At 40.4% G+C, this 13,144-nt stretch overlaps 1 protein-coding gene across 1 annotated transcript in view; it reads left to right on the top strand.

Moving 5' to 3' along the window:
• Nucleotides 1–10,808, top strand: part of LOC103531876 (ethanolaminephosphotransferase 1) — a 38,212-nt gene extending 27,404 nt beyond the window's left edge. Inside the window, exons 6-9 of the mRNA XM_008497568.2 lie at nucleotides 3,329–3,377; nucleotides 5,360–5,540; nucleotides 9,365–9,547; nucleotides 10,733–10,808. Of these exons, the coding sequence (XP_008495790.1) occupies nucleotides 3,329–3,377; nucleotides 5,360–5,540; nucleotides 9,365–9,547; nucleotides 10,733–10,798 (479 nt within the window). The 3' untranslated portion in view covers nucleotides 10,799–10,808. The remainder of the gene's footprint in view (nucleotides 1–3,328; nucleotides 3,378–5,359; nucleotides 5,541–9,364; nucleotides 9,548–10,732) is intronic.
• Nucleotides 10,809–13,144: the final 2,336 nt, after the last annotated feature.

Raw genomic sequence — 13,144 nt, 5'->3', positions numbered from 1 at the left:
AACCAAGCTGTCAGCAGGCCCTCAGTAATCTTTAGGTCATGGTTTAAGACATCTTCATGAGACTAAACTTAATTACATTACTCTTAGTCTAGACTGACAATGGGGACAAATGTACTGTGGTATCCATCACATGCTAGCTGTAGCACATGTTGAAAAGCACCAAATGAAATCTAAAGTTGCCACTAGAAGTGATGGGAATTATCTTTTTGATCCCTTTTATACACATTAATATATATATATATTCATAAGTATATATATGTGTGTGTGTGTATGTGTGTATGTACTTGTGTGTTCATATATATGCATATATATATATATAATGGAAAGCAAGGTACATCTTTATTTATGACATGTCTCTAATCCTGAATTCTTGAATGCATTGATGTTTTTGTTTGATTGGTTTTTTTAATACAAACAAAATTATTCTCCTCTAAAGAGCTTTTAAAATGCTCATTTCTCTGAAAAGGGAGTCAGGATAGTGCAAGGCAGAGGACTGACCATAGGGTTGTACCTAAATCCTTGGATTTGGGCTTGCTACTTTGAGCCTAGCATGACACAAGAATTCCCTGTGTGTATCTGTGCCACCCATCTGTGTTTTGGTATTTCTGCCTCTAACACAGGCCTGTGTTCTTATTGTTAGGTCTCAGAATTTAAATCAGCTGGAAAATCGGGGAAAATATTACAGGAGAAATTTAAAAATACTGGAATGACAGTAATACTCCCAATAGCCACTCGATGAGTTGTATTTCCTGTAGTGTGTTAAAAATGTCTAATACACTAAACTGGGAGTTTTTAAGGATTTCAAAATAAAATACGTGTCTTCAGGACATTAAAAAAAAATAAAAATAAAAAAAAAAGAAAAAAAAGAAAAAAAGAGAAAAGCAAAAAAGAAAAAGCTTCATCATCACAATTTGGGCAGTGCCTGAGTGGCTGAGGGCCAGAGCGACAGCAGTGGCTTTGCTTTCCAGGCTGCACCTTTTGTTCCCCAGAGCAGGAGGGAATGGCAGCAATGCGGAAGCAGCAGTTTAGCTCCTGGGCACAAAGGGATCCTTAATGTCAATTAAAAAGCAGACTTAATGAGGACCAAAAGCAGCCCCCAAGCCAGGCCTCCTTAGCTAAAAAAAAAAAAAAAAAAAAAAAAAAGATGGGAAAGCAACATGTTGTAGGAAATGATGGAATTTTGAAAATCCCATAAGAAACAGGGGAACACCCTTTGCTTTCCCTATCGCATCCTCAGCTCTCTGAAAGGGAAGCCCTGTAAAAATACAGAGGAGTAACTGGGGTAACTGCCCCAGCCCAAAAGAGGCTTTCAGCTATCTGAGGGATTGTTTGTGGTCAGTGTGTTATTTCTAACTAAAATGGCACTTCATAAAAATAACAAATTGTTGGCAACCATTGGTCTTTGAGTTCTATTTCTAGTTCTAGTCTCTATTTCTGTTCCTCTCGGTTGCTTTTCTCCTAACAAATCAAACTTCAGGATTGCAGCAGGAAATTTAGATTTAACCTCAAGAGTCAATGTTTTGTCTCATGTCTGCTCTAATGTGATACAGATGTTGGAACTGCTGTACGTAACTCAAGATTTTATTGAACTAGCCCTCCCTGCCTAATAGAAAACATAGCTAACTGGAGCACACTTTAAGCACAGATCATTCTGAAGGCTCTAAGCTTGAGAATTTTGGAAATTTATTTACAGGATACTTGGGATATTACTTCAGCTGCACATCCTTCAGCTGTTTGATGCAGAGTTCCTACCGTGGTAAAGAAGCAGAGCTCATTATCTTCCTCTTTTTAGAAAACAAAACCAAGGAGTAAACATGTAAAAATGCAATACCTGAAATTATTTACAAGCTGAACATTTTTTTTCCAATTCTTTGATTCTTTCTCTTTAAAAGTTAATCAGAACAACTGGAGAAATAGATTATGCTTTTCATCTGTTTTTGTTTTCTGACAATCCTGATCTCCAGTATTCATGCTTTCTTGGTTTTCCTTCTCTTGAATGGCCACTTTGGCCAGAGCATGTTAAACACTTGGGTATTTCTTTGATGAGGACTGAACTGTAAACACTGACATTGCTCAAGACTCTGCTATGCCATTTTAGCCTCAGTACAGAGTCCACTGAAATCCCTCCTTTCCTTTGTGTCTTCTTAGGTTTCTTTATTTCTAATAATGAGATTTAAGTTTGCTACTTTTCTATACAAACAGTACGCTGTGGTTCTTAGATGAGATTTTTTTAAGGTAAAATCAGAAACTTTACCACGTCAGAGTGCTTGCCTTCCCCATAACAACATAGGAATTATCTATTACGCTAGTGCACCCAAAACAACCCTCATGCCTTATAATATAAAACCTTGCAGAAACATACTATGCAGAGCAATTTCCAAGCAGCAAACAAAATGGGGAAAAGCACTTGATACACAAAAAGTGAGGAAGAAAACCAAAACCAAAGAGCTCTGTGGGGAAACACACAGAAAATGAGTGTCGCAGATTAAAAAAGGATTATGTATTTTTTCACCATTTAGGCTGACTAATCTGTTGATTTTCTATTTAAACCTTCCACTTCTTGTTGGAACTCTTTTTTGAGCCTTGGGTCGACCGATTTATTTGGGATGTGGGTGTTAGACAGGATACAACTGAGTCTTCAGGGCTGGTAGCAGCTGTCTTGGTAATACTGACAGCAGTGCAGGTAGAACACAATGATAGCAGCCATGATTCCTTGTCCTTTGCAGGTTAAAGCTGAGCTCCAGAAAGGTCACTATTAAAAAAAAAATAATCATAAAAAACCTCATGGCCATATGGTGAAAATTAATTAATTTGAGCCATGCTATCAGCAAAGCAGATCATTAGTTGAACCTTAGTATGTTGAACTATAAACCTGTTGTTTCCCCAGTAATGTGGACAGCCTTGTTGGAGGTTGATAGTCTTTATATATTCCATTAGAAAGCTTTTGGTGTCAGTCTTGGGGTTTTTTTCTACATAATGGAGAGCAGCTCCTGCAAAATGGGGCCATTCTCTTTCTTAGGTCCAGCAGAACCTATAGAACTGACCCTACCTCTTAACTGCATCAGAAATTTTAAAAATCTTTCTGGTCTTGTCACTGATTGTACGAGAAAATCTGTATCAGCGGCTATTTCTAGCAATTAACTTTGGAAAAATGAGGAAGGTTTCTTTATTGCCTAAAGCCTCCAAACAATTCATATACTGTGATGAGTACAGGAATACCAATACATTTTAAAACCAGCATAAAAACTGTTATCATATGAGAAAACTCTGAGGCTACCAGTGTATCAGGAATGTATATCATAACATCTGAATCTTTTTTCTCTTCCAGGCTTCAGTTTATTTCTTTCATTTCCACAAACACTATACAACATTCACAGGTAAGTTAATTAGCATTAAGTAAATTCTATACCTTCCCATTTAATTCTGTATATTGAACAGAGAAATTTTCCTCATTTGAGGAATAAATATAATGCTTGAAGTCGCCTAGCTTCTTTCAGTCAGATGCTGTCCTGATAATATACTAACAGGTTGTTTTGGCCAATTTTGAGGATTTGACTGGCTTCTTTTCGATGCTTATAACTCAACTTCTCATTTTACTCACCATTCTCCAGGCAGTCTCATGCTGGTCCCACATCATAAACTGATGAAAGCCCTGAGGTTATAAACACTGAATTTTTTTTGCAGTTTAATGTGATTTGTAACTTCTACCTGCCCTGGGTCAAGTGTCGTAATTAATCATCCTGCACTCCATGAAGTACTTTATTGTCTTCCAGATCCTTCTGTGAAACTCTTCTCTATATGAAATCTGCAGATATCTGCCATCAGATACAGGCAGAGCAGGTGGCAAGCTCTGATTACATCTGAGAGCTGGCTTGCTGAACCTAGGCATTTTATACACAGTTTATACTTTGATGGCCTATTTTATTTATGCTGCCTCCTAGCCCATTTCACTCATCTGTCACATCAGGTCTCAGATCCTAAGTGTCCTGGAGGAAGGACTGTCAGTGTCTGTCTTCAGGAATTACTGGAAATAAGTATTAAGGTTTACATTTTGAAGAGACTATAAGGCAACACCACATTGCTCCTACACAGCACTTTAAATGCTGTGACTTTCTCAGTGTAGTTAACAAAAGCATCAGTAGCCCTCAGTTTGGGCAAGAAGGGCTAAGGACCCACAGCCAGGCTGGGCTTTGAGGCAGGGTGCTGGGAGCAGCACTGGGAGGAGGCTGGGGGCCAAGTGGTGCAAGGGACTCTGGTTCGGGGAAGACTGGGAAGAGGACAACACCTTGGGCATGTCAGTTCTTTCCTTTCATCATCAGGGCATTTGTTTAGTGTTTTCCCTTTTGAGTCATCATTTGATGCAGTTTCTCTCAAGCCTTGCAGTGGGTTTATCATTCCTCCAAACAGAAAAGCACAGTTTAAACATCCAGTCAGGGTTGCCTGAAGGATGCACACATAAACTATTAGGTAGTGAAGAATTTGAGTTTTCCAGTCATCTCCTCTCTTTCTTCATCCTGCTGCCTGGTCTCAGTTGTTATTTTACCAGAAGAATACTTTTTTTGGAATGAGAAAGATATTTATTGGAATTTTTTTTGTCTAGCTGTTCCTATAAAATTGTTCAGATACTTTTTAAAGGATGTTTCCCAGCATATTTTCTCTTAGTGAGTTTTGCCTGAGTGAGACAGAAGCAAGGTAGCATGAAAAGCTCTTCATCTGACAGTCACCTTTTTCTGACCCAAGAAGAAATAGTTATTTACTACCTTTAATAGCACTACCTTTAAAAGACAACTTAAAATTGCCAAGAAAACACAATGCATTATTATTTTTCCTGCACTCTACTTAGCAAACAAACAAAAAAAGCCTCCCCTTTGGCAACATGTTGGATTATCTAGGGGCATCATCTCTAGAGCTGGACAACAGCAGTGCCCTCCAGCCATGTGCTTGATCGTGTTGCCACCAAAAAGGCAGAGGCCATGTGGGCTAAAGTAATTTCATGCCTCATGTCAGAAGTTTCATCCTCTAAAAAAATAGATATTTTCAATTCACCACAAGCCTGCATACAGGTGTGTTGGATAATAATTACAACAACAGAGCTACTAAGGCTCATTTGATGTGTAATGATGAGATGGTGAAGCTGATTGCAATCTATGTAAATAAAATTGCACAATTTATCCCAGAAATAAAAGTTACTTGGGTGTCCCACAATTTCTTGTTAAATGCCTGGGTGTCTAGCACATTTGCACAGGTAGTTCTTGCAAGATGAATTCTTGGGCTGAGTTTAGGCTAGAATTTAAAGTTACTGTGCTGGGACAGAATGGATAAACTTTCTTACTCCATAAAATTTCTAATTTATTTACAGGGCATATTTAAATAAAACACTGAAGAATGATTCATTGTATGAAGGACTCCTACCTCTTGTGTCACCTCTGTTGCTGTTCATTCTTCTTACAGTCTGGGTGGTTTTATCTCCAGGCAACATATTAGCAAAGCAACCAAGATTGTTTTTATGGATGGTCGGAGTTGCTTTCTCGAACGTTATTGTAAGTATGTTTGTGGTGGTGGTATTATTTACAGATCAATACACCTTTGTATTTTTATGTGAATGAACAGAAGGGAACAGAAACTGTAGTTAAAACTCAGCAGAATCACACTGCTCCTCTACCTCAGTGCTACCTGCTTTTGTATAAAATTCATCACAGCAGTTGTCTGAACACTTACAGGACCACAATACCTACTCCACCACAGCATAATATTTTAAAGTATCTTTTTATTTTTTTTCTGAGGTGTCAATGAACAGCTTGGTGGGGGACGACTTCCAGAAATAGAACAAACATTCTCCATCACATAGGCTGAACTGGGGACTAAAATAAAAGGAAGCTCAACAAAAACATTGATTTACCAGCAAGAGTAGAGGGCTCATAGCCTTAACCTGCTGTTGTGCCCATCATGTTGTGTCCTGTATCCTACACCCCAGCATTTCAGCATTTTCCCACTACTGTTCAGGGTAAGAGTTCTTTAGGGGAAGACATAAAGAAGTGAAGGAGCCTTGCGATGGCTCTCTGCCCACAGGTTAGTTTCTCCTGCATCACATCATTCCGACCAATTTCCTGTGAGAAAAATGCCCTTGAGGCAACATAAACCTCAGTGGAGCAGGAACAAGGGCAGCCAGACAGTAATGCTGAACACTACAGTTAACCCAGGGCTTTATTAGCCAGAGGAGGCTCTTTGCTTCTCTTCTTGCCAGGAGAGAGGTGAAGGAGCAGCAGATGAGTTGAAAGGTATTCCTCCATTTAATGCTAAAATACCCTACAGGATAGTGACTAGTGCCATTCTAGGAAAATAGTCTCCAACACCATCTAAAAATCATGTAACTGAGCATTGCTACATCCAATTAAAAAAGCAGAAATGCTTGAAGCACCTTGCATTATGAGAGAAATCTTTCAAAATGTGGGATTTTAAAAGAGAGAGCATAACCCCTCTATGAATTTGTATTCAGAATCATAATTGTAATGCTTGTTAGATTTATCCTACAAATGTATGTTTCTGAGAGTTCATGAATCAAAAAGTTCCATCTTAAGGACTTAATCTCACAACATTTAGGTTATTTTAAGTTCTATTGTATGCATTTTTCATTATCTGATCTACCCCTTTTTCCCTAAGAGAACAGAGTAGACTCCTAAATGAGAAATAGAATTATTTCATAGCAGTGGGAAAGGGCTTTCAGACTTTAGCAGATGGTAGGTTCTGCACATACATCTCAACCAAATGAGAATAATTGTGGCAGGATGCTTATAGTATGGCAAACCAGAAGTTTTCTTGTAAGACTACAGCTTATTAGATGTTGAGTGCAATGCATATTCTTCTTGGTGTTGATTTTACTGCAACATCTACTGCAGTGTTAGAGCTTCACATAAATTAAAAGTGCATGTATGTTAGTGGAAATTATTCACATTTTAAAAGCAAGCATTAAAAATGCATGGGTATTTGTTGGAATTTATAACATTTTAAAAGTGAAAAACAAGTTTGTTTTTCCTTTCACCTCCTCTGGTCCCCTATATACATACGTTTCCTCCAGCATCAAAGCTTTGTCATGGCATACTTTTCTTCTACTTGATACTCTGACACACTGGCTTTCCACAATGTTTTGTAGACAACAAATTGCAGCCCATGTTTCTCTACCTGCCAGAATCTTGAACATCTTATGCCTTTGACAATGTATTTAGTTGCTCAGCAGATCCTTTGGTTCAAATGCCTGGTCTGAGACCTGGCCTTGCAGACATGCAATGTCAGGACGAGTAGGGGAGGTGACAGCCTCCCAGGAAAGGGCAGAAAGAGCAGCATTTCCATCAGTTTAGGCTAAACTAAGGGAAAAAAGGTCTTCAACACCTAAAAAAGAAAAGTCCTAAAAAGGAAAAAAGGAAAGTCCTAAAAAGGAAAGTTCTAAAAAAGTTCACCTGAGAGGAAGACTTTGTTCCCCAGTCCCCCCAGCTGGGAGCAGGGCTGCCCATGGGTTGACCACTCCTCTTGGAGGGAGGTTCAGACCCTGCTTTGAGATTTGCTTGTAAGGCTCGGAGGTATCCAGGGCTGAGCAAAGAGCCATGGAGCACAGCTATCACAGCTCCCAGTTTGACAGGATGGGCAAGTCCTGAGGAGGGAACCTTCAGCCATCATCACAGCAGGAGCTCAGTAGCCCATGTGGTGGCCAACTGATGAGCTGGAGCAGCTCAGGCTCAGGAGATGCTTCATAAGGAACCTTCCAGGGGAGAGGGTAAGAGAGAGCACCCTAAGGACCTCTCTAGGGGTGCAGACCACAGCTGCTGGAGGTTTAAGTTCGGAGGGACTAGGGTATAATTTCAAGGTGTGAGTGAGGGGGATGGAAAAGCTATGGTGCCATAGCTTAACCTTTTCTTTTCAGTGCCTCTCCAGATTCCAGGTCTTTCATCTCCTAACACTGGTTTTACCTCACTTGTAGTCTCAGTCAGTGCTTCAGGATGAGGGGGAATAAAGAGTTGAGAGAGCAGAGCAGAGCATAGTCCAGTCCATTTTGCAGTCCTGTGATACACTGAAGGTGAATTGCTTCAAATATTAATAAGTAATCTTTATGAAAAATAGAGCACTGTTCTTAACATGGTGTAATAATGCTTTGAAAGTGTGTGCAATCCAATCTCTGGGCAGGTGCAATTTTTCAGCCAGGAAAACTATAGTGTAGAGATTGCTTTAGCAACTTCTGATGCCCCCTGGAATGCTTCCCAAAGGACTCATAAAACCAGTGTTATTCAAAAAAATCCTGATCAATCCTGATAGCGGCATTGTAAGCAAAATATTTACACTAGGTACAAACGTTAACTTCTCACATTATTTAAAGTTAACTGTTTTTTCATGGTTTACTTTGGCATTCTTCAGCTCCCACAGCACTGGCAGTAAAGCCAGTATTTTCTTCTCTATGGTCAGACTCCTGCTGCAGCTGCCATAGGATTCTGGGCACTGCACAGGGAATTAATTTTTCATTCTTCTACTGTTTTCAGGATTCATAAAATCTGGTTTTTATTGCTATGAAATTTTGATGGAAACTTACAATAATTTCAGATGTGCCTTCCTTTTTTTTTTAAAAAAAAGAGAATAATGTGTATGAAACAAATGTCTTAAGAAGCCTAAACCAGGTAAAACAGGCACACTTAACTGGCTTTAAAAATCTGAACTTCAACTCATTGTGTTTCAAGAACTCAGTAAAACTAAGCTAATTCCTTTCAGTTAAACCATGCACCATCACCATACATAAATCTTTTTTTCTGCCTTTCTGAGGAGATCCCTTTCTGGGCCCCCAGCTACATCTCCAGGGAGTCCACCACTATCATTGAGCCAAGGAAATGGTGTTTCAGTACATGAAGGAGCACTGGAAATGAAAAACAGGATTTAAAAGTGGCATATATAACCTTCCCTCCCTTTTAAAGAATGAATCAGAATATATTTCTGTCACACCATGTGATTAAAATACCAGTGTGCTCTCCCAGTGATTAAGTGGTGGCACATTTGATTTTAGGATCACAACTTTCTGAGCCGGTGTGAAAGCAGGAGGTGTCAGACTTCCCTTTTGCAAACATGTGCTTCAGCTCCTAAAGCAGAGCGTGTCAAAACACTGTCTCAGGAGAGAAGTGCACATTTTAAATTACTCGTAATAAAGTCCTTTCAGAGGCACAGACAATAAGGCACAAAGCTATATCTGTAGTAGTCTTCACACCAGAAACAAACCCTAGAAACTCCACTAGAAATTTGTTTTCCCCTCAAGAGCAAACCAGAGAGTTGAAGCTTTTTTTTTTTTGCCTAGCCCCAGTGTTTCTCACCTGATGCCTTTCTACTCTGACAGTGCAAGGTGATCATCTGCCAGATGAGCAGCACCCAGCCGGAGCTTTTCCACTGGTTCCTCTTCCCGCTGGCCCTGGTGGTCTACGCAGCCATCTCTGGGCTGCTGGGCTGGACAGAAGAAGTGGTGCTCGTCCTCTTCACCGGGCTGGTCACGGCTGCCCATGTGCACTACGGGGTCTGCGTGGTGAGCTGCCACCTCTGAAGCAGCCACGGGAGAGCTGCACGGAGTGGGGAGGAAGATGGGGCTCTAGCAATGGGTTCTGTGCTCCCCAGCGGGGGCAATGTCCAGGAGTCTGAATGTTCAGTTCTTGGGGTTTTGCTGTGTGTTGTTTTGTTTGGCATAAATTTTTTAAAAGTCAGTTTACAGCAGGTTGTGCCTTTCTGTATGGGCAGCAACTTCGGTGGCTTGAATGAGTCCAGTGTGGCCAATGGGTTTTGGCTTTAAACTGATCACAATCAGAGTGTTTCTGGACTGGTTTTATGTACCATGAGTTCCCCCACCCCTTTTTCCTTTTTAATTCCTCAGGTTACTTGACTGGGGAAAAAAAAAAAAAGTTGTTAAAACGAAAAGTGAAATGAATAGAATTCATAAATTGATTTTGCTTTGAATCTGCAAGCAAAATATCTGTCCCAATTTCTAATCTTGTTTTGGCCCCTTGTTAGCATCTTCCAAGCTGGAGACATGGTTTTCCAGTTTATTCAGTCTTATCAGTGTATTTTTGTGTGTGCTAGATACCAGTTTTGTCATTTATTGTCATCTGAATTACTGCATAAAGTAATTTGTTCTCAGTTAATGCCCTTTTCTTCTAAAGACCATTATCAAATAATCCTTAGCTAAGTGTCTTAGTGAGAGTTTGCTTTCAGGTAAAACATCTTGCATGGCAAAGATCTCATTTCACAAAGACTTGGTCAGTGGTCTTTTATTTAAGATACACAGCTGGGATGCAGGGATGCTTCTTCTTGACTTGAGAAGAGTCTTCCTTGTCAATAAACATTGGCATTGTGGTAGGGTTTTAACACAGCACCATTGACCTTCACCAGTTGGTGAAGGTCAAAATTCACTGGTGACCTAAGGGGCCCAGCTCCATCACAATTTATGTCGTCTGTGAAGCTGGTCTGTAGTGGTTTAACTTCCCATCAGTGTGCTGGAAGAGGAACGTAAAGACCACAGCTCTCTTGCTTGAATTCTCGCAGGTCCTCATAGGTCCCTGAGTACACAAGCACTGTGGTTGGGCCCTCCCCAGTCTGATCAGGAGGTAAAATAGGCACATTTAACTGTCTTAAATTAAGTGAGGAGAGAGGAGGAAAGAGTCAGTAAATTATGGAGCATGTACAAAACTGTTTGCTAATGTCTGTGATTTCTCTTTAGGGGAGGCAGCTGAGCGAGCACTTGAACATTTACATCTTTTCTCTGAAGAAACGTGTCCAAGAGTGAACACCTGCACTATGATCAGACTGTAGCACTTGATGTGGAGATTTGCAGCTCTCCTGATACGATAAACAGTTGGAATTGATGTGATTAAAATAACCAAAGAATAGAATAGTCCTGATATCTGAACCACTGCGACAATGAGCTATGCAGCAAGATGCTTCATCTCAGAGGAAGATTCCCGTCCAGCAGAGAAGTGTTTACCAAGCTGTTCTGTTGCTAATATTTCTTCTCTTCACTAATGCCATATTACTGCTATCTCTGAAGCTTTTGTCTTCCTCCTCTTCACCACTGTGTCCGAAGTCCTGGATAAACCCCTGCCAGGTTACATGGCATCCTTCATGGCTTACAACCAGCACTGGTTTTGCCCAGCTTAGTCACCAGTGGGACCTCAGCAATGCAAACCCTCCTTGTATGTCATTTCCCCACAGACACCCGTGCCTGCTTCCTTTTTCCATATTTGTTTTCTTTCATTTCTTCCATAAAAACTCCTGAAGGGCTTATGTACATTCTGCATGGGTGTGTGAAGAAAAGAGAAGGAGCTCAGAAAACTGTGGTAAAATGTTTTTGAAATCTATGATTTTTTTTTCCTCCCCAGCATTAAGATGACTCTCAGTATCTGTCAGGAATTCAGATAGCTGAATCTGAATCTTCCTTACTGGCCTTTATACTGATTTTCTAGGCAGTAACAAGTGCATTGTTGATATTTGGGTAGCAACAAGGAGTACACCCTACAACGATAATCACATGAGAATAAATTTGGCCAGCAAACCTTTGAAGATTCTCATATTTCACTGGAAAACTGGTTAGTCAAACCTCATCTGTGAGTGTGAAATGCTAAGCAAATAGCTTTCCCCATGCTTGAAACAAATTCTTGTGGGTTTAGATATTGACAAAACAAACAAACAAATGGGAAAAAACAGAGACAAGAAAAGTTTTTGGGGTTTTTTTGATGTTACATGTTTGCACACAAACATAAACTGCCCCCTTCATCTATAATATATGTAGGTTTTCTGTGTGCCTTGGAGGGAGGAGTAAGAATTTGAGTTTCATCTCTTTTCATATGTTGCCCTAGCCAGAGGGACTTTGTGGCCTTGAAGCACTAATGAAACAATCTGTCCATTTTCCCCAAGGTAAGCTTTATATTACATTTCTTGCAGACATGGCAGACTGACTGGCATGTTTATTAACTAGTTAGCCATCTCGCTTGCCAGAAGCAGGGCAGAAGGGTTGAGCTGCTGGGCCTCACAGTCACTTTTTTCAGTTCTTAGACCATTTTTCTGGCTGTAGCACTGCCCTTGTGCTTTTTTCCCCAGTTAGCATACTCTTACATCAGAAACTCCTATTAATATTTCCAGTTGAGCACTGACCAGTCGTATTTTTGTGAGCAGCTTCAATTTATGTTTGGATGGCCTGGTACAGTAGTTGACTTACCACAACATGAGGAGAACTGATTTTTTGTGGTGGATGTTGCCATAGGTACTGGGGGATGAGGCTGTGCATCAGCTTTTCCTCTTCACAAAGCAGGAACACAACACCAAGTTGAAAAGCGACTTATGGTCTCTACGTATGCTTCTTCCACCTACCAGATGAGCACACTGAGGGTCACAGTTTAAGCAGCTGAAGGCTTGAGTTAGGCAGAGGACATGGATCAATGTTGGCCAGTGTTGGGATGGAGATTTTGCTGAGCTCTGCAGACTCCAGGTAGGAAGGGGGAGGCTCCTGTACCTTCCAGCACTGCTGCCATCCAGCTCCCAGGCTGCAGCTGGAGCAACAAGAGGCATCTTCCTTTCTTCCTCCCCATCAGCAGGGTGGCCATGCCCCTGCCCCACATGATGCCCAGGGTGTGTGGGTTATCCATAGGTGTCCTCCCTAATTGCACTTAGAATAAGGCTGACAGCTGCTTCTTTTTTTATAAGGAATGCTAAAAACAACAGCCCTGACTGCATTTGAAGGGAAATGAGTTTCCTGATGGGAAAAGGATTGGAATACAATAAAGAAAAGTACCTCTGGACTGAATGTTGTTGTACTAGGGGAACCCTGGACAGGCTTTCCTTTTCCTTTTGCCTTGCACTTATTTATGAAACAGCTGGAAATGATGGTCACCGAAGTGGTACAATTTCATGCACTGTAATGGGAGTATTTTCCAATATTTCATTAAAAGAAATTATGAAACTTGAACTGCCACAAACTGCTTGCACTTGTACCTTTCTAAAAAGAAACACTGCATCACTTTTAAAGGAAATTAAGGTCTGAAGAGCTTTTTCAAAATTTATATATGAAGACATGGCAAATAACTTTCCTTTTTAAAGCACCTTGTCATTACAAGGGCTACAAAGCCAAGTATAAAAC

The sequence above is a fragment of the Calypte anna genome, chromosome 2, assembly GCF_003957555.1.
Source record: "Calypte anna isolate BGI_N300 chromosome 2, bCalAnn1_v1.p, whole genome shotgun sequence".
NCBI classification, from domain to species: domain Eukaryota; kingdom Metazoa; phylum Chordata; class Aves; order Apodiformes; family Trochilidae; genus Calypte; species Calypte anna.
The sequence above is the reverse complement of the archived record's forward strand: the minus strand, read 5'-3'. Positions and strand labels throughout refer to the sequence as shown.